Source organism: Megascapheus bottae, chromosome 25 (genome assembly GCF_031878675.1).
Source record: "Megascapheus bottae isolate mThoBot1 chromosome 25, mThoBot2.hap1, whole genome shotgun sequence".
NCBI classification, from domain to species: domain Eukaryota; kingdom Metazoa; phylum Chordata; class Mammalia; order Rodentia; family Geomyidae; genus Megascapheus; species Megascapheus bottae.
The window spans coordinates 16,895,342-16,915,331 of NC_143533.1; the positions used below are offsets into that span (position 1 = coordinate 16,895,342).

At 40.4% G+C, this 19,990-nt stretch overlaps 1 protein-coding gene across 2 annotated transcripts in view; it reads left to right on the top strand.

The window, feature by feature from the left end:
* Positions 1-19,990, top strand: part of Dmxl2 (Dmx like 2) — a 102,253-nt gene that overhangs the window by 68,000 nt on the left and 14,263 nt on the right. For both annotated transcript variants that reach the window (XM_090358411.1, XM_090358410.1), the window contains 9 exons: positions 205-469; positions 2,266-3,335; positions 3,654-3,845; positions 5,552-5,628; positions 8,547-8,677; positions 11,982-12,230; positions 15,524-15,702; positions 17,180-17,310; positions 18,868-18,953. In XM_090358411.1, coding sequence (XP_090214537.1) covers positions 205-469; positions 2,266-3,335; positions 3,654-3,845; positions 5,552-5,628; positions 8,547-8,677; positions 11,982-12,230; positions 15,524-15,702; positions 17,180-17,310; positions 18,868-18,953 — 2,380 coding nt within the window. The remainder of the gene's footprint in view (positions 1-204; positions 470-2,265; positions 3,336-3,653; positions 3,846-5,551; positions 5,629-8,546; positions 8,678-11,981; positions 12,231-15,523; positions 15,703-17,179; positions 17,311-18,867; positions 18,954-19,990) is intronic.

A 19,990-nucleotide genomic window follows, 5' to 3' on the forward strand; every position in this document is an offset into this window, starting at 1 on the left:
AAGTGATTTTCTAGGCTAGAAGCTGTTAAGTTCTAGTGTTTTCTTCCTCTTCTCAATCTCTTACGTTCTCTACCATGCACTTACCTGCCTTTCACTGTTGCAACCTCCAGAGCCCCTCCGTCTGCTTCTAACTGTAGTTTCAGATGACCAGTGGGATTTTTCATGCCACTCAATAAAATTAGTACTTCCTGTTTACATTTGCAGGTATGTCTTGAAAAGATGGAAGACATTCAGCTAGCCATGGTTATTGCCCGTTTATATGAATCTGAATTTGAAACTTCATCTACTTACATATCCATCTTGAACCAGAAGATTTTGGGTTGCCAAAAGGATGGCTCAGGATTCAATTGCACACAGTTACATCCTGACCCTTTTCTGCGTAGTCTTGCCTACTGGGTAATGAAAGATTACACTCGGGCCTTGGACACATTACTGGAACAAACGCCAAAAGAGGATTCTGAATATCCAGGTAGGCCATTTTATGAGTTTCTCCTTGTGTTCTTTAAAGGAAGATAGTTTTTGACCTTCATTTTATTCAGATTAATAACATGATTACCAAATTTGCTTTTCAGCTTTGAGAAATAAAAGTAAAATTGTCTTGTGTCGCTAAGATTAGGCACTTAGGCATTTGTAATAAAATCTAGTTTTCTAACATAATTTGATGTCCACTGGGAAGTTCTTCAAGTTTCTGATCCTTTTGGCTAATAGCTCTCTTGACTTCTGATATGGTCCTATGTTTCCTGCCCTGGACCAGGACAGAATTGCTCCTTTCTGTTTAGACCCAGGAATATGTGGTACTCCTGACCTGGTCATTATTTCTAGGCTGTGTTAGTGAATGCAGTTAGCCTGGGAATTAAAGGCATCATACCATAGTCTGAATAGATTTTAATTGTTTCAGATTTGTGTCTTAGAATGGAAGATGTGGGTTCTTATGGAATTAACATGGCTACCTACTATCTCATATGCATGGGTATAATTTCAGAATAAGAATACAAATACATATTTACTAACAACATGATGACTAAGCTCTTTTTGGGGGCAGATATTTTTATATTTATGCAACATTCTACTAAGGATAGACAGTAAAATTCTTGTTTTAAAGTCACTTCTCACAATTAGCTCTTTGTGGTTATATTGTCGACTTGATATAAACATTCATTTTGTTAAGTTTTCACTTAACAAAAATCAAATTTTCTTTTTAAAGTTACATAAAATATTGACATGATTTTGAAATAATTTCCATAAAACCAGGATATTTTCAGAGAACTCTAGCTTTTTCCCCTGTTCACCTTTCCCCCAGTTACATTTTTTGTGTATACTGGTCCTGGGACTTAGCCCAGCCCAGGGCCTTGGTGCTTTTCCTGAGCTGCTTTTGCACAAGTCTAGCACTCTGACACTCAACCACAGCATTACTTCTGGCTTTTTCTGAGCTTTTTTTTGAGGTAAGAAGTTCATGACCTTTTCTACCCAGGCAGGTTTTGTTTTTTTTTTAAGCAAGATCTTCAGATCTTAACCTCCTTGAGTAGCTAGGACTTACAGGCGTGAGCCATTAGCACCTGGCTTGTATTTTCATTTATGTTAAAAAAAAAATATCTGAGCAAGCTGAGTCTGATGGTATCTGCCTATAATCCCAGTACTTTAGGAGATAAAGGAAGGAGGATTAGGGGTTGAAGGCCATTCTAGGCTAGATCCTATCTCAAAGAGAAAAACAAGGCCTGGGACTACCTCTCTATGTTAGAGCACTTGGTCGAGCATGAATAAGACTCTGCATTCAGGGCCGGAAGTTTAGCCTAGTGGTAGAGTGCTTGCCTAGCATGTAAAAAGACCCACGTTCGATTCCTCGGTACCACATACATAGAAAAAAGCCGGAAGTGGTGCTGAGGCTCAAGTGGTAGAGCTCTGGCCTTGAGAAAGTCCAAGGACAGTGCTCAGGCCCTGAGCTCAAGCCCAGGATTGGGGGGGCGGGGGGGAGACTCTTCATTCACTCCCATTACACACACACACACACACACACACACACACACAGTGAGTTTTATTCTCACTCTACTTTCTTAATGGAAAGGTAGTTATTATTTATTCTGGTCAACACATTGTAGGAAATAGGGGACTTCTTTTTATTTCGGCTGTATGGTTTTCATGATTATACGTATACACCATAGTTTAACCTCTGCCAGGTTAATATTTGTCTTTATTCTAACATTTCATTCTTTTGAAATGTAAGTACAGATTAACATAGTAACTTGTGCTTTTACCTGCTTTTTATAGTTATCGTCAAATCTTGTAACCCTGTGGTGTTCAGTTTTTACAACTATCTTCGAACACATCCTTTGCTTCTTCGAAGAAATCTTGCTTCTCCTGAAGGAACTTTGGCCACATTAGGTCTTAAAACAGAAAAAAACATTGCTGATAAGATTAATCTTATAGAAAGAAAATTATTCTTTACCACTGCAAATGCTCATTTTAAAGTTGGATGCCCTGTTTTAGCATTAGAGGTACTTTCCAAAATTCCCAAAGTAACCAAAATACCTTCCTTACCTGAAAAAAAAGATCAGCCTGAGTTCTTTTCTAAAAAGATAGATGATGGACCTTCAGGATCAGTAACTCTGAGTGATGGCCCAGGAAGTTCTGGTACTGACTGGTCAGCTCTAACTTCCTCACAGTTTGACTGGAGCCAGCCAATTGTTAAAGTTGATGAGGAGCCTCTTAATCTTGATTGGGGTGAAGACCATGATGATGAAGAGGATGAAGATACCGCTGGTTTAGTTATGAAAAGCCCAGATACCATGGGGAAAGATGGACAAGATCAGAAGGCGTCAGATCCTAACATGTTATTGACCCCTCAGGAAGAGGGTTATCCAGGCCATGAGACAGAGGTGGATGTGATCGCAGAACAGTTAAAATTCAGAGCTTGCTTAAAGATCCTAATGACTGAACTGAGAACTTTGGCCACAGGCTATGAAGTGGATGGAGGAAAGCTCAGATTTCAACTCTACAACTGGCTTGAAAAGGAAATTGCTGCCCTGCATGACATATGTAATCATGAGGCAGTTATTAAAGAATATTCTAGTGAAATGTATTCCAAACTGGAGAGTGATCTTTTGGATCAGGAAGAAATGGTGGACAAACCAGACATTGGTTCCTATGAGCGCCACCAAATAGAGAGACGGAGATTGCAAGCTAAACGAGAGCATGCAGAACGGCGAAAGCTGTGGCTGCAGAAGAACCAGGACCTTTTAAGAGTGTTTCTTAGTTATTGCAGCCTTCATGGGGCCCAAGGTGGTGGGCTGGCCTCAGTAAGAATGGAACTGAAATTTTTGTTACAAGAATCACAGCAGGTGAGGATAACACGTTTCTTTTTGCTAGAGGTTAGCTTATTAATTTCAGTAGCTCTTTCCAGTTAGGACTAGGTTGAGTTAGCTCCTGTTCCTTCCAGGCAGATAATAGTTAGAAGTACACTTAAAACTGGAGAACACAGATCTCATTTTTACACCTTCTGTATCCAGTGGGTGCATGATAAGTTCTTGTAGAATGAGTGAAAAAGCAAATGAACATACTGCTTATACAAGTGTTTATCCACTAATGTTTTATCAGATAACGTTTGTTTCTCCTTCATGTTAACTACTTTGAAAGAATTAATTCACTGTTACCTGCAGGAAACTACAGTAAAACAGCTCCAGTCTCCACTGCCATTGCCGACTACTCTACCTCTGCTTTCAGCAAGTATCGCTTCAACAAAAACAGTCATTGCGAATCCTGTCTTATACTTAAATAACCACATCCATGATATTCTCTACACTATTGTTCAGATGAAAACACCACCTCATCCCACTGTGGAAGACATGAAGGTAATAACAAAGTTCATGACCATTTGAGATCTGTACATACTGAGAAGTAAATATATTATGCTTGTATGTCCTGTACTTTGAACTTGTATTTCCCTTTTTACTTTTCATCAGTTCAAGACTATTTAAGAGTCTGTTGCTAGGAAAATTACTGCTTTCCTTTAAGGCAAGTAAATGCTTTTTGGTAACAAAACATTTTGTAGACAGAGGAAAATATTCCTTAGAGTCACCATTGCCTTAAAGGAACCACAGAGTTAGAAGTATTCATGACTGTTCACATGCCAAGGTATTGTGAAGCTGGAAGTGGAGGAGGGGAGGACCTGAGAGAGAACCATGTTGGGTCAGAAATGCTTCCAGAAGAAAAATCATTGTTACTTTTTCCTGTTTGCTGAAGGTGGGCAGTAGTTTGGGACAAACTGTGTTGGCAGAGTCACTACTCCAGATGAACCTATACCCTGTGCTGAAAACTTTAAAAATGATGGCTTCCAAGAAACACTAGCAAACTTGCAGGGAGTAGAGCATTGACCTGCTGTCCCTGCACCAGCAGGAGTATCTGACTCTGTGTGTGTGTGCGCGCGCGCGTGTGCGTGCGTGTGTGCGCGTGTGCGTGCGTGTGCGTGCGTGTACAGGGCCTTTTCTAATTTCAGGGGCATTACAGGTCTACAATTTTAATGAGTGGATATATTCAGGTTTGACAGGAATGCCTCATTGAGTCTTGTGAGAGGCCTATGATTTACGGGCCATGTTGTCTTTCTAGAGAATTCTAATGCATAGGGTGAATTCATGTGCATCATAATTTAAGTAGAACTTACTTAAATGACTAGTTAGGCAAAAATATAGAAAAAAAATGAAACATACAAGTTCTAGATAAATGTTTGAGTTCCTAGAAATCTAGATAAGCCATTCAAAGATTCTAAAACTTTCTAAAATCCCTTTAAATTTTAATGAGTATGAACTGGGCACTGGTGACTCATACCAGTAATCCTAGCTACTATGGAGGCTGAGATCTGAGGATCATGGTTCAAAGCCAGCCCATGAAAGTCTGTGAGACTCTTTATCTCCAATTAACTACCAGAAAACCAGAAATGGGGGTGCTGTGGCTCAACGTGGTAGAGCGCTAGCCTTGAACTGAAGAGGTCAGGGACAGTGCCCAGGTCCAGAGTTCAAGCCCCATGGCTGACCAAAAAGAAAAAAAAAATAATGAGTGTAAAAATACTGTTTTAGTGTTACATTTCAGATGTTTAGTGTGACATGTTGGCATTTTGTATTAATGTGAAGAAATTAAATTTCCAAAGTGCAAAAGTGTGTTTTCTGGATATCAGCCATTTCATATGGTGATTTATATTTTATTGATAAAATCAAATCCTATTTTCATCAAAGAAATTTCATAAGACAAGCTTAAATGGAAGTTGTAAAAATTCTCTGCTTTGTTTCATAGCACTATTGAAGCTAATGGTCTGAACTTTCCTTGGGCTGCTAAAGGGCAGGGTCACAGGGGGTGAATGTTAGATAAAGATCAGGAGCAGCCAGCGTTCTTATGGCACATAAAACGGAGGAAGGTTGCTAGAGAAGTTTTAAAGTAGTCTGTAATCTCACGCAGGATCTAGTCTTAATGGTAATGCTTGATGCATGACTAGTTCTGATTTTAAACTATTACTATTGTGTAGTTTTGTTAGTACAGAATGTAATTGTGGCTGCTTTGGTTTTAGGTTCACACACTTCATTCTCTAGCAGCATCACTCTCTGCGTCCATTTACCAAGCGTTATGTGACAGTCACAGCTACAGGTAAAGAAAACTCATCCAAATAGTATTCCTTGGTACCACATACATAGAAAAACCTGGAAGTGGTGCTGTGACTCAAGTGGTAGAGCTCTAGCTTTGAGAAAGCCTAAGGACAGTGCTCAGACCTTCAGTTCAAGCCCCAGGACTGGCCAAAAAAAAAAAAGAAAAAATTGCATTCTTAAAATGGAATTATTAAAATATAATTTCCATACCCATTTATGTATGATGAAGAAATGTTTGAATTTTTCTAAATGTCCAGTTGTCTATGTCAGTATGTACTTTGCATCTTCATTACTTGCTGGGCGCCATGGCTTAACCCTGTAATCCTAGCTACTCAGGAGGCTGAGATCTGAGGATCAAGGTTCAAAGCCAGCCTGGGCAGAAAAGGACATGAGACTCTTTTCTCCAATTAACCTCTAGAAAATGGCAAGAGGGGCCTGGGTCAAGGGTAGGATGGTAGCTTTGAGCTGAAGAGTTCAGGGACAGTGCCTAGGCTGAGTTCAAGCCCCATGACCCACAAAAACAAAAAAAAATTAAAAAAAAAGAAAAAGAAAAAAAAGAAAATCACTTGGGAAAACGTGACTCAGCTTTAAATAAAATATATTAGTAATGATGAAAGAGGTGATTATGATGCATTGTTCTTATAAACTGACATTGAATGGTGACCCCTTTGTATAACTACTTAAAGATAATTAAAAAGTCATATGAAATTTATCTTAAATTTATGCCTGAATAAATTTTTTTCATCAGTTGTGGGGCTTAAACTCTGGGCCTGAGCGCTATCCTTGAGGTCTTTAGCTCAAGGCTAGCGACCACTTGAGCCACAGTGCCACTTCCTTAGCAGGCTTTTGTGGGATCATTTGATGATATTAAATAAGAAGTTATTCTCAAAATGGACTGTGCTATAATATCTGCCTAATTAGGCCATGTCTAACTCAAAAGACTTGGCCGTGTATATAAGGATAAAAGCTCATGTAGCTGACATGATTATCTAAATGATAGAAAACTTGTTTGATATCAGTCACTAAAGTGGGACAAAGTTAGAGTTCAAATGCATTGTTTTCAGGTAATATTTAAGGACATTCGTTTTTGATGTTCATAAAATATGATTCTCCAAGTTTTGGTTCCTATTTTTAATTCAAAGTTAAACTTACACAACAACTTTACAACATTAAGAAAGAAGGCCGGGGAATGTGGCCTAGTGGTAGAGTGCTTGCCTAGCATACACAAAACCCTGGGTTTGATTCCTCCATACATACACAGAGAAAGCTGGAGTGGTGCAGTAGCTCAAGTGGTAGAGTGCTAGCCTTGAGATAGCCCAGTGACAGTGCTCACGCCCTGTGTTCAAGCCCTAGGACTGATTTAAAAAAAAGAAAAGAAAAAGAACACTTTGAAACTAACTATATCTTAGACCAAAAATAGTCTCTTGACCTCAGACTTGTATGTAAGTGCAAATAGAAGACCTGATACAAAGTGGTTACTAGAAAAGAATTTAAGAGATCTCTCAGCTTCTCAGAAGGCTGAGATTTTAGCATTGAGATTCATAGCCAGCCCAGACAGACAAGTATGAGAGATTATTTCTTCCAATGAACCAGTAGAAAGACAGCAGAGGGGCAGCTCAAGTGGTAGAGAGTGAGCCTTGATTGAAAACGCTAGAGGTAAAAGAAACAAAAATGGCCTATATGAAGAAATGCTCAACATCTCTGGTCATAAAAGAAATGCAAATCAAAACAACTCACTCCACCTCACTCCAGTTAGAATGGCCAGGATCAGGAAAACGAATAACAACAGATGCTGGAGGGGATGTGGCCAGGAGGGATCACTACTACACTATTGGTGGGAATGCAAACTCATTCAACCACTATGGAAAGCAGTGTGGCAGTTCCTCAAAAGGCTAAATATAGAACTCCCCTATGACCCAGCAATTCCACTACTTGGCATTTACCCAACCATCCAGAATCTAGGGCATACTAAATCCACTAGCACAACAATGTTCATTGCAGCATTATTCACCATAGCAAAGATATGGAACCAACCTAGATGTCCCTCAGTTGATGAGTGGATCAACAAGTTGTGGTATTTGTACACAATGGAATTCTATGCTGCTGTCAGAAAAAAATGACATCGACCCATTTGTTAGGAAATGGAAAGACTTAGAAAAAATCATATTAAGTGAAGTAAGCCAGACTCAAAGGAACTTAGGCTCAATGGTTTCCCTCATTTGTCATAAACAGTAGAAACCTTGGGCTCTACTAGCAGAGATCTGCAATAGAGCAAAACCTTGATACATAAGGCCATATAGTATGAAACTAATTGAAAGGACCTCCAGGATATTGAAACAAAAGCCATATAATGAATGATTGTTGTCCTTAATGTACTATATTATCTCTCATCTCCTTTGCTGTCCCTTGGGTATCTCATGTTGTTACAGTACCTCACTTTGTTATCTGATATATTGAATTTATTTGTATTTGGTTATTTGAAATTTGATAGGGAAGGGTGGAAAACCAAGATGGGGGGGTGGGGGGGAGGGTAAAGGGTACCAAGACATGTGAAAGGGTATCAATGTATGTGAATCAATGCACCTTCTATCTGGCAAATATCATGTAACCCTTTTATTAATTACAATAAAAATATTAAAAAAAACGTTAGAGGCCCTAAATTCAAGTCCCAGTACCAGCACACACACACACACACACACACACACACACACACACACACACACACACACACACACAAAAGGCATTTAAGAGACTATCGAAAAACATAACTAATTTCAAGAGCTTTCTAAAATTCTAACAGTGAATTAATTCAGTATTAACTTTTAGGCTTCTCATACATCTAAAATAGATTATTTGTATTAAGTACAGTTGCTAGCTACCTTTCTTAGCATGATATATTAATGACCTCTTTGTTTTCAGTAGTCAAACAGAAGGAAATCAGTTTACAGGAATGGCTTATCAAGGACTTCTTTTAAGTGATCGTCGAAGACTCAGGACAGAAAGCATAGAAGAGCATGCAACGCCAAACTCGTCTCCTGCTCAGTGGCCTGGTGAGATACTCATGGGCTTTTGTTTTTCTTCTTACCTCCAAAATACTTTTTTTGTGTGTTTGTGCCAGTCCTGGTGCTTGAACTCTGTGCCTATTGCTATCCCTGAGTTTTTTTTTTTTCTTTCTTTTTCTCAAGACTAGCATTCTACCACTTGAGCCACAGCTCCACTTCCAGCTTTTTTGGTGCTTAGTTGGAGATGAGTCTTTGTAAAACAAATTCTTGGCATCTATCATAAGGAAATCATTGTAGCAATTCACAGAGTAATTTTCAAAATCTTGGCATTTTGCATAGATATTTATTATATCTAGGTAATAAAATGTCAAGATAAGAATCATTTAATGGGATATGTGATAAAATACTTTTGGGTGCTTTTGAAATTATAAACATATGTTTAAAAAGCAGAAAATAAAAGGTTTCTGTGACTGAGTCCTAATGTTTTCTTTCTTCTTTTTCTTTTTTCTTTCTTGTTGGTGTGAGCCACCTGGCCCAAATACTTCTTTAAAAGGGAAATTTCTCTTTTAAAAGCTATTGTCTGAATTCTGTACCAGTGGTTCATACCATTGTGTAGAGCATTAATTAGTCTTGAACACAAAAATTCAGGGACGAGATTCAGGCCTTGAATTCAAGCTACAGGACTGGCACCAAAAAAAAAAAAAAAAAAAAAAAAAGATTGGAAGGAAGGAAGGGAAAGGCAAGGAAAGGAATTTCAGTTCAAAACCTAGTAATGTTGGAGCAGGGAGCATGGCCTACTGGTAGAATGCTTATCTAGTATGCATGAAGCCCTGGGTTTGATTCCTTAGTACCACATGTACAGATAAATCCGAGACTCAGGGTTCCAAGACAACCCTTGCAGAAAAGTCTAAGACTTTTATCTGCAAAAACCAGTGGAAAGTCAGAAATGGAGCACTAGCCTTGAGCAAAAGCCACTGAGTTCAAGCCCTAGGGCTAGGCCTCCTCCCCGCACCCCCCCCCACCCCCGGGGGAAAAAAGACGGGCTTAGTAGTATTCATAATCATGAGCATATCATCTTAAGAATTCTGAATGGAAGCCGCAGCAGACTTCTACACACATGTATTCCATAGAGTAGATGAGTATACAGGGCATGCGCCGTGTTCTGTGCTACAGGATCATGGTAGTAGTCATTCCTCTCGTCCTCTTTTTATCAGTTCCTTCAGACTTTTCCTTTCTTCAGGGCCCTATATATTAAAAATCAGTTGAAAATTGAAATTAGTTGAAAGCATTGAAATCCAAAGTCATTTCAGACTTAAGAAGCATTAGGAAGCAGTGCAGAGAATTTTTACATAACCTTTACCCCGAGTGGTAACATGTATTATGCTGTGTGTGTGGCTGTTTTTTCAGTATTTGGCCCTAGGTTGTAGAAAGGCTATCCTTTCTCTGTCTTTCTCTTTAAAGACAAAACAGGTACTTGCATCTCATTTGGCAGCTCAGTTGAGGCTAGCTTTTGAATTCTTTGTGTAGCCACTATGTGATTGGCCTCAAATTCATGTTCCTCCTACATCATCCTAAATGCTGGGACATTGGATGTGTGTGATACTCCAAGCTTTCTCTTTTGTTTTTATTTTTTGTCAGTCCCAGGGCTTGAACTCAGGGCCTGAACATTGTCCTTGGGCTTTTTCAAGGCTATAGCTCTACCACTGGAGCAATAGCACCACTTTTGGCTTTTTCTGTATATGTGGTACTGAGGAATCAAACCCAGGACTTCATGCCTGGTAGGCAAACACTCTACCACTAAGCCGCATTCCTATCTGGTTATGTATTTTTATCAAGGAATCCACAAAAACATTGTACCTTTCTTAGTACAAAGGATCAAAAAGCTTATCATGTCAACTGTTCTGTTACTTGTATGTTGACTTTGATCACTTGGTAAGGTAGTCTTGACAGCTTTTTCCTTGACAAAGTTACTGGATTTTTTTTCCCTTTGCAGTTAAGCATTGTGTGTATATACATTTGATGTATACATGTGTACATGTATACATGTGTGTGTGCACATGCATGTGTATGTGCTGGTCCTGGGGCTTGAACTTAGTGCTTGGGCACTGTCCCTGTGCTTTTGTGCTCAAGGCTAGGGCTCTGCCACTTGAGTCATACTCCAAATCGGTCTTTTTGGTGGTTCAGAGTCTTTTCTCCCGGTGCTGGCTTTAAACTAGGATCCTCAGATCTCAGCCTCCTGAGTAACTAGAATTAGATGTAATAGCTAAATATTGGTATCTTGTTTTTTCTTTAAAAAATATTATAAAGAAGCTGGGCATAGTGGTGGCAAAAAAAAGTCGGGTGCAGTGGCTCACACCTGTAATCTTAGCTACTCAGGAGGCTGAGATCTGAGGATCATGGTTCAAAGCCAGCCTGGACACCAAATGACCTGAGACTCTTATCTCCAGTTAACCACTAGAAAACAGGAAGTGGTGCTGTGGCTCCAGGGGTAGAGGGCTAGCCTTGAGCTCTTTAGCTCAGGGATGGCGCCCAGGCTCAGAGTTCAAGTCCCACAACTGACAAAAATTACACACACACACACACAGATATACACAGATATACAGTTATATAGGTCAGATGTGTTAGTATCTTTTGAGAAGATAGTTTGGGGTCAGAAATGTGGCCTAGTGGTAGAGTGCTTGCCTAGCATGCATGAAGTCTTGGATTTGATTCCTCCATACCACATAAACAGAAAAAGCCAGAAGTGGTACTGTGGTTGAAGTGGTATAGTGCTAGCCTTGAGAAAGCTCAAGCACATTGCCAGCCTCTGAGTTCAAGCCCCAGGACTGGCAATAAATAAATAAAATGCTGAATCTTAGCATCTAGCGATGGTTTCTGAACAAGTTAGGTATTACTGTGGAATGGATAGAGGGTGATTTTTCTGATTCTGTCATCCTAGGAAAGAGCTTTCCTTCCCCCCCCCCTTTTTTTTTTTGCCAGTCCTGGGCTTGAGCTCAGGGCCTGAGCAGTGTCCTTGGACTTTCTCAAGGCTAGAGCTCTACCACTTGAGCCTCAGCACCACTTCCGGCTTTTTTCTATGTATGTGGTACCGAGGAATCGAACCCGGGTCTTCGTGCATGCTAGGCAAACACTTTTACCATTAGGCCAAACTCCCGGCCCTCCTTTCCACCTTTTACTTAGCACTTCACTTACTGTGTTGCTTTAGACCCATAGATTCTTGGTTTGTTTCATTATAATCTATTCCTCTCATTTTTCTCAAGTTGTAGAAATAGTTAACTTTGTAGAATATAGATCAATAATTCTGGTTAACTTGTAATTTCATAATGATTTTTGGTATTCTGCATACTTACAGGTGTGAGCTCACTTATTAATCTCTTGAGTTCAGCCCAAGATGAAGAGCAGCCCAAACTGAATGTTCTGTTGTGTGAAGCTGTTGTTGCTGTTTACTTAAGTTTACTCATCCATGCCCTTGCTACAAATTCCTCCAATGAGTTGTTTCGGCTTGCAGCCCACCCATTAAATAACCGAATGTGGGCTGCTGTATTTGGAGGAGGTGTGAAGCTCGTTGTAAAGCCTCGAAGGCAATCAGAAAACATTTCAGGTAAGTGGATAAAGTTTTTAGAAACCTGACTTTGAAAATCAATTATGTGAGGTACAACTACCTCTGTAGGATGGTTATTGATTTATACTCGTGCTGGAATAGTAGTACAAGTTATTCTGTGTGGTTTGAAGAGTTGAAAAAGAGTGAGTAGAAAGGCTGGGAACTTGGCCCAAGCATGCACAAAGCCCTGGCTTCTGTTGCTTAGTACTACATACATAGAAAAAAAAAAAGCCACAAGTGGTGCTGTGGCTCAAGTGTTAGAGAGCTAGCTTTGAGAGAGCCTAAGGACAGTGCTCAGGCCTGGAGTTCACGCCCTAGGACTGACCAAAAAAAAAAAAAAATGAGCAGAAAGGTCAAGGTAAGTGAGGGAGGAGACAATGTGAGGGAATAAGGACCCGGGACAGGGGGTGGGGGGAGGGAAGATAGGTCTAAAGAAGAGAAAGCAGAGTTAAATAGCCACCAGAGCCTTTGTAGCACTCAGCTTCAGATTCAACTTATAGTCATATACAAGACAGCTATTTCAGCTGGCTTTTAAAAATCATCTCCCCCTTCCCTCCCCTTCCTCCTTCTAGTCTTCCTGCTGGGTTAGAATACTTTTTATTCCACACTAAGATGGAGGCTTTGGTAGAGTACAGACTGATGCCCAGGGAAGGCTGGAGTCTAGAATCCATTCTAACTCATGCACAGGCATGGTTCTGTTCCAGGTGAAGAATTGTTGCCCAGGGGCCAGGAGCATAGCCTAGTCATAGAATGCTTGCCTAGCATGTATGAAGCCCTAAGTTCAATTCCTCAGTCTCACATACTTAGAAAAAGCCAGAAATGGTGCTGTGCTTAAGTGGCAGAGCGCTAGCCTTGAGCAAAAAAAAGTGTCTTAAGAACAGTGCTCAGGGCCTGAGTTCAAGCTCCAGGACTGGAACAAAAATACTGCTGCCCAGTGCTACATGGTAGCACTCAGCAAATGGTGTCTCATGAGCTGCAGTAGAAGAGGTCTCACCAGCTCCATGACTTCTCCTATTAAATACCTTTTCTTCCTACTTAATTAATTGTAGTCCAATTCTCTCCAATAACTGCCTTTTTTTTTTTCCCAGTCCTGGGGCTTGAACTCAGGGCCTGAGCACTGTCTTTGTGCTTTGTCAAGGCTAGCTCTCTACGCCTTGAGCCACAGCACCACTTTTGGCTTATTTTTTTAATGTATATGGTACTGAGGAATCAAACCCCAGGTCTTGCATGCTAGGCAAGCACTCTATAATTAGGCCAAACTCAATTACTACCTTTTTTATGAATTTTATATTTTGTATTATTGTAGTTCTGTCCATCAAGTCATCATACTTAAAACTTCTGAGAATTGTGTTTTTGTTCACAAATGCACTTACTACCTATTATATAGCAGGCGGTATTGTAGGTTTTGGAGATGAGGGACTGAGCAAAAAATAAGACAAGGCCCTCACCCATCTGACATATCTATTGGAGCTAGACACACAGTAACACCTGAACCAGTGTTCAGTGTTCTACTAGAAAGCAGTAGATTGTTCAGTTAGGATAGACAGTTTTGAGCAGAGTCTCAGGAAGTGAGCAGCAACTGTGTAGATATCTGGGATCAGCATATACCACACAGAATGGGGAATGCCAAGGTCCCAAAGCAGTATTGAATATGGCTTTTTGCAGGGACTGTAAGAAGGCTATATCAGTGTCATGAACTAGGGGAAGAGGGTAGCTTAGAGAAGCAGAGGGAAACAGCCTCAGGTTTTAAGCAGAAGAGTGACACAATCTAGGTTTTCATAAAGAACCATTCTAGCTACATTGTGGAGAACATAAACTTAAGAAACCAGAACTAAAGGACATTTGGGCAGGAAGCTCTTGTAATTGTCTACTAAATGATAGTGGTAGAGCTGGGAATGTGGCTTGGTGGTATACTTTACCACCCTGGGTTTGATTCCTCAGTATCACATCAACAGAAAAAGCCACAAGTGGCACTCTGGCTCAGATAGTATAACCTTGAGCACATGGAGCCAAGGTTCTGAGTTCAAGCCCCAGGACTGGCAAAAAAATAAAGATAGTGGAAGTGGCCCTGTAGCTCAAGTGGTAGAGCACTTGCTTTGAGCTGAAGAGCTCAGTGACAGTGCCCAGGCCCAGAGTTTAAGCCTTACAACCGACCAAACAACAACAAAAAGATAATGGACTATAGAGTAGGACTGGAAAGCAAAATGGGGTACATCCATACAGTGGAGTGTTAGCCATAAAAGGGATGAATGGCCAGGTGCTGGTGGCTCACACTTGTAATCCTAGTGACTTCGGAGACTGAGACCTGGAGGGTTGGTTCAAAGGCAGCCAAAAGGCCAATGTATGTCAAGTGACAAGAGTGATAGGCCTTAAGCTCAAGTTCTGATCCTGGCAGCCACAAAAGGGAATGATGTGCTCCAGCCTTGAAATGATAACTGAATGAAACCAGACACAAAAGGTTTCATTTTGCATGACTTCATTTCCCTGAAATACCTGAGATAGATAGATCTATGGTGTGGGGTTTCCATTTGGAGTGATGATTGTTTGCTTGAAAGTAGCAAATTTTATGCTATGTATTTCATCTTAAAGATTAAAAAAGTAGTCACAGGCAGAATGAAAAGTGTTTTTATTCTGGTTATAATTACAAGTTATTGCAGTGTATTTGTCCTACTTTGTGGTCCTTCCTTATCCAGTTAGTTCCTGACTTCTTTGCTGTTCCTTTTATATATCTCCACCCATCTAACTTGTCCACTGGTTTATATTATCCACTATACTATATTAAGTTCAGCCTCTCTGCTTCTTGTCTGTTTGATCAAACAAGCGTACCTCATTCTGAGACTCCCAGCTTCAGTTTAACTCTGGACTTCGTCCATGTTACCTCTTCTCTTACTCCTTTATCCTTCACTTAACCACACCCATGGTCATTTATGTCTGTGTTTTTCCCCTTGTGCTTCAGCCCTTCTTACTAAGACTTGGCAGACCACATCCTACATGTTCAGTGAATCTTTCTTGAACCACATAGCCAGAAATAATCAGTCATTCTCTTGAACAGTTATCGAATATATAATTTATTTTATCTATTTTATAGAGAGTATAATCCTTATTCTATACAGCATATAGGTTACTCGATAGCAAGCTATCCGTCTTCATCTTTGCATGACTACTGGAAGGTTAATGGAAGAACTGGAAAGATAAGCAGCACCAATATGAGTAACTCAAGTCTAGAATAAAACATGGCAAAAGGAGAATGAAAATAAAGTGACCTTTTTTTTAAAAAAAAAATCTTTCTTCAGCACCTCCTGTTCCTTCTGAAGACATGGATAAACACCGTAGGAGATTCAACATGCGAATGCTGGTCCCTGGAAGGCCAGGGAAAGATGCCACCCCGCCACCAGTGCCTGCAGAGAGACCGTCTTACAAAGAAAAGTTTATCCCTCCAGAACTTAGTATGTGGGATTACTTTGTTGCCAAGGTAAGAGGTGTGAGGTGTGCAAGCTTTAAGTGTGTCTGTCTGATTGACTTGTGTTACCAGGGTCACATACAAACAACAAGCCCGCTTTTGGATTTGTTCTGTCATATCTAGAAACTGAATGGTCCTAGTAAATGTTTGTGTGAATACAGACTTGTTAGTGGGTGAGACCAATGAGAATCTTGTGGGACTTGGGCATAAATCAAACTCACGTTATTAATATATAACCCTGCACCACCTGTCTATGACTGGAATACTTGTGCTTACACTCTAGGTTCTCCTCTTACCAGTGTCCTGGCCAGCATAGAATTAAAAAATCATGGGGGTTGATTGGACTGTAGTAAGACCCTGTTTCCATGAAGCATAACTTGTCTAGGGAAGGAGTACTCATGACTTGGGGAAGGTGATTGCATCCCGTAGAGCCCAGTCATGCAGTGAGAGTATGTGCCAAAGCATATGTGGCTCCTTTTTTTGGGTGGGGGGTGCGGGGAGGGCGGCGTCAGTTGTGGGACTTGAACCCTGGGCCTGGGCACTTCTCCCTGAGCTCTTCAGCTCAATGCTATTGCCCTACCCCTTGAGCCACAGTGCCACTTGAGGTTTTCTAGTGGTTAATTGGAGATAAGAGTCTCACGGTCTTTAGTGCTCAGACTGGCTTTGAACCACAATCCTCAGGTCTCAGCCTCCTGAGTAGCTAGGATTACAGGCGTGAGCCACTAGCTCATGGTTCCCTTTTCTTGGTAAGTTCCTCTCCCCTTAACGCTCATGACACCTTGCTGTCCATCCCCAGAAGGACACACACCTCCCATTGTGCTTCTTCCATGGTAATATTTTCACAGCTACCCCTTTAAAAATTCTTGAGGCTGGGAGTGTGGCCTAGTGGTAGAGTGCTTGCTTAGCCTGCACAAAGCCTTGAGTTTGATTCCTCAGTACCACATACACACCAAAGTGGTGCTGTGGCTTGTGGTAGAGCAGTAGTCTTGAGGCTTTGATTCCATTCTGTTTCAGGTAAGCTGAGGTGCACTTCAAAGTCTTTCAGAGTGAGTTTTGAGATCTTCTTTTGCTACATAAAGACTGTTTATGTAAATGAATGATGTCAGTGGTTCTCAAAGTGTGGTCCCAGAATAGCAGCATCACCTAAGAACTTGACAAACACAAAGCCTTGTGTTTTAGCTCACACCATTCTAGTCACAAACTCTTGAGAGCAAGAACTTAAAAATCTGCTTGAACAAAAAAGCTGGAAGTGGAATGTTGGCTCAAGTGGTAGAGCATTGGCCTTAAGCAAGAACATTTAGGGATAACACATACAGATGGATGGGTGGATGTAGGGGTGTGTGTGTGATCACCATATATATGATGATCAGATTCACCTAGTGATATTTATAGGTATCTTTGTATAAGAACACTTTATCACATTCACACATGGCAAGATTATCTCAGACTAATGTATTATGTATTTATTAAACTATATCTTTTCCTGCAGCCGTTTCTTCCTCTGTCTGATAGTGGTGTGATATATGATTCTGATGAAAGTGTTCACAGTGATGATGAAGAAGATGATGCCTTTTTTTCAGATACACAAATACAGGAGCACCAGGACCCAAATTCCTATAGGTAAGGCCTTGCTTTCTTTGCTTTTGCAGCAAAACCTGATATTATTCAGTAAATTTCTAGAGGGCAGACTGTTTCCTTTACCTTCAAATCGCTTTCATGCAGATTGCAAGCAGTATTTTGTATGTATGTATGTGTATGCACCCATGCACACACTTCATTCTTGCTCCTATTTAATTAAATTAATTAATTAATTAATTAATTTGCTTGCCAATCCTGGGCTTGGGCTCAGGGCTTGAGCACTGTCCTTGGACTTTCTCAAGGCTAGCACTCTACCACTTGAGCCTCAGCACCACTTCCGGCATTTTGTTATGTATGTGGGGTACCGAGGAATCGAACCCAGGTCTTCTTGCATGCTAGGCAAGCACTCTGCCACTAGGCCAAACTCCCGGCCCCCTCTTGCTCCTGTTTAGAGCACACTTTGTTGTTCATGAGTGATACTTTATCACTTGAACTTGCAGCCTGGCTTTAAATGCTGGTTATTTTGGAGATAGTCTCTTGGACGTCTGCACTGGCTGGCTACAAAGCACCTCAGATTTCAGCCTTCTAAGCAAGTAGGAACATTAACTTTGTTTTTTTTTTGTCAGTCGTGGGATTTGAACTCAGGGCCTAGGAGCTGTCCCTGAGCTCTTCAGCTCAAGGCTACCACCCTACCCCTTGAGCCACAGCAGCACTTCTGGTTTTCTAGTGGTTAATTGGAGATAGGAGTCTCATAATCTTTAGTGCCTAGGCTGGCTTTTAACTGTGATCCTCAAATCTCAGCCTCCTGAGTAGCTAGGATTACACATATGAGCTACTGCTTTTAACTTAACACTTTTTTTTTTGCCAGTCCTAGGATTGGGTTCAGGGCCTGAGCACTGTCCTTGGGTTTTCTCAAGGCTAGAACTCTACCACTTGAGTCACAGCACCACTTCTGGCTTTTTTTCTATGTATGTGGTACTGAGAAATTGAACCTGGGTCTTCGTGCATGCTAGGCAAGAACTCTACCACTAGGGCCAAACTCCCGGCCTCAACACTCACATTTTTAATAAAAAGAATTATTGATATGCTACTGGAAATTTATAGAATATTACTTATGTGTTATTAGTTTCTATGTGACAATATTTTTCTAGAAGGTAATTTTCAGTACAATATAAATTGTTACATATTTTAAGCTGTTTTTCTGAGTTGACAACTGACGTAAACAATTGACAAATGTCACTTTGCTACCTTTTTTTTTTTTTTTTTTTTTTTTTGTGGGTCATGGGGCTTGAACTCAGCCTGACATTGTCCCTGAGATCTTCAGCTCGAGGCTACCACCCTATCCTTGAACCAAGCCCCACTTAATTGGAGATAAGAGTCTCAGGTCCTTTTGTGCCCGGGCTGGATTTGAATGTTGATCCTCAGATCTCAGCCTCCTGAGTAGCTAGGATTACAGGAGTGAGCCACTACCCAGGCTGCTTCCTTTCTTCCCCAAACCCCCATGGCTAGGTATTAAACACCGGGCTTTATTCACGTTAGGTAAGCACTCTTGTGATTTCACTTTCAATTATAACATTTATTTTGTCCCCCATTGAACAGCTGGGCTCTTATACATTTGACCATGGTTAAGCTGGTACTTCACAATGTCAAGAATTTCTTTCCCATTGCTGGACTGGAATTCTCTGGTGAGTTTGGAATTTGAAAATCATTGTTAATTAAATACAATTAAATAATGCTACAAAATCTGTGTAATAAGAGAAAGACTTTTTGGGCTATCCTGGTCCTCTGGTAGCAGAATCCTAGACATATACTAATTATACAAATGAGCCAAACCATGGAGCCTGTGTTTCTTAGGATCACAATAGCTCAAAAACTACGTACATATGGCCAAATAGGATGAGGCTAACCAAAATGAACTTCAGGATATGGAAACATGAGTTTTAAAAATCTTTGTGACTGTTGTTCTTAATGTATTATGTGAAGTTACTTCTTTTTCTTTTTTTCTTGCAAGTCCTGGGCTTGAGCACTGTCCTTGGGCGTTCTCAAGGCTAGAGCTCTACCACTTGAGCCTCAACATCACTTCTGTTTTGTTTTCTATGTATGTGGTACCAAGGAATTGAATCCAGGTCTTCGTGCATGCTAGGCAAGCACTCTACCACTAGGCTAAACTCCTGGCCCCATGAAGTTATTTCTTTTCTTTTTTTTTCCACTTATGGTTCATCTCAAGTTGTTACTGTATCTGACTTTGATACCTGGTATATATTGTATATATGTGTATTTGTTTATTTGAAATAGGGCAGGGGAGGGGAAGTAATGTACCCAGTACCAGACAAATGTAACTATAACCCCTGTATATATCACCCGACAATAAAATACAATAAAAAAAGACTATTTGGTACTTAAAATCTACTCCCTTGGAGATTCTATGAAGTTCAGTTTACTCCAGGCTTTAGTCTATGGTTTTAATTCCTCGCAAGAATCACGATATAGAAGATGAAAGAGCAGCAAACCAGACTTTGGAAGTGGGACATTTTTTTCAGCTCATTTTAGAAAGCTGGTCTCCTGTTCTATTGTAAGCATCCCAAATTTATTGTCGGAATCCCAAATTCAAATGTTATTAGATTAACATTTGCAGATTTATTTGTATTTTCAGAAGTCTTCTTTCTTAATGGGTTTTGGAAATATATGGATGACGATCAGTATATTTTATCCAAATAATGTG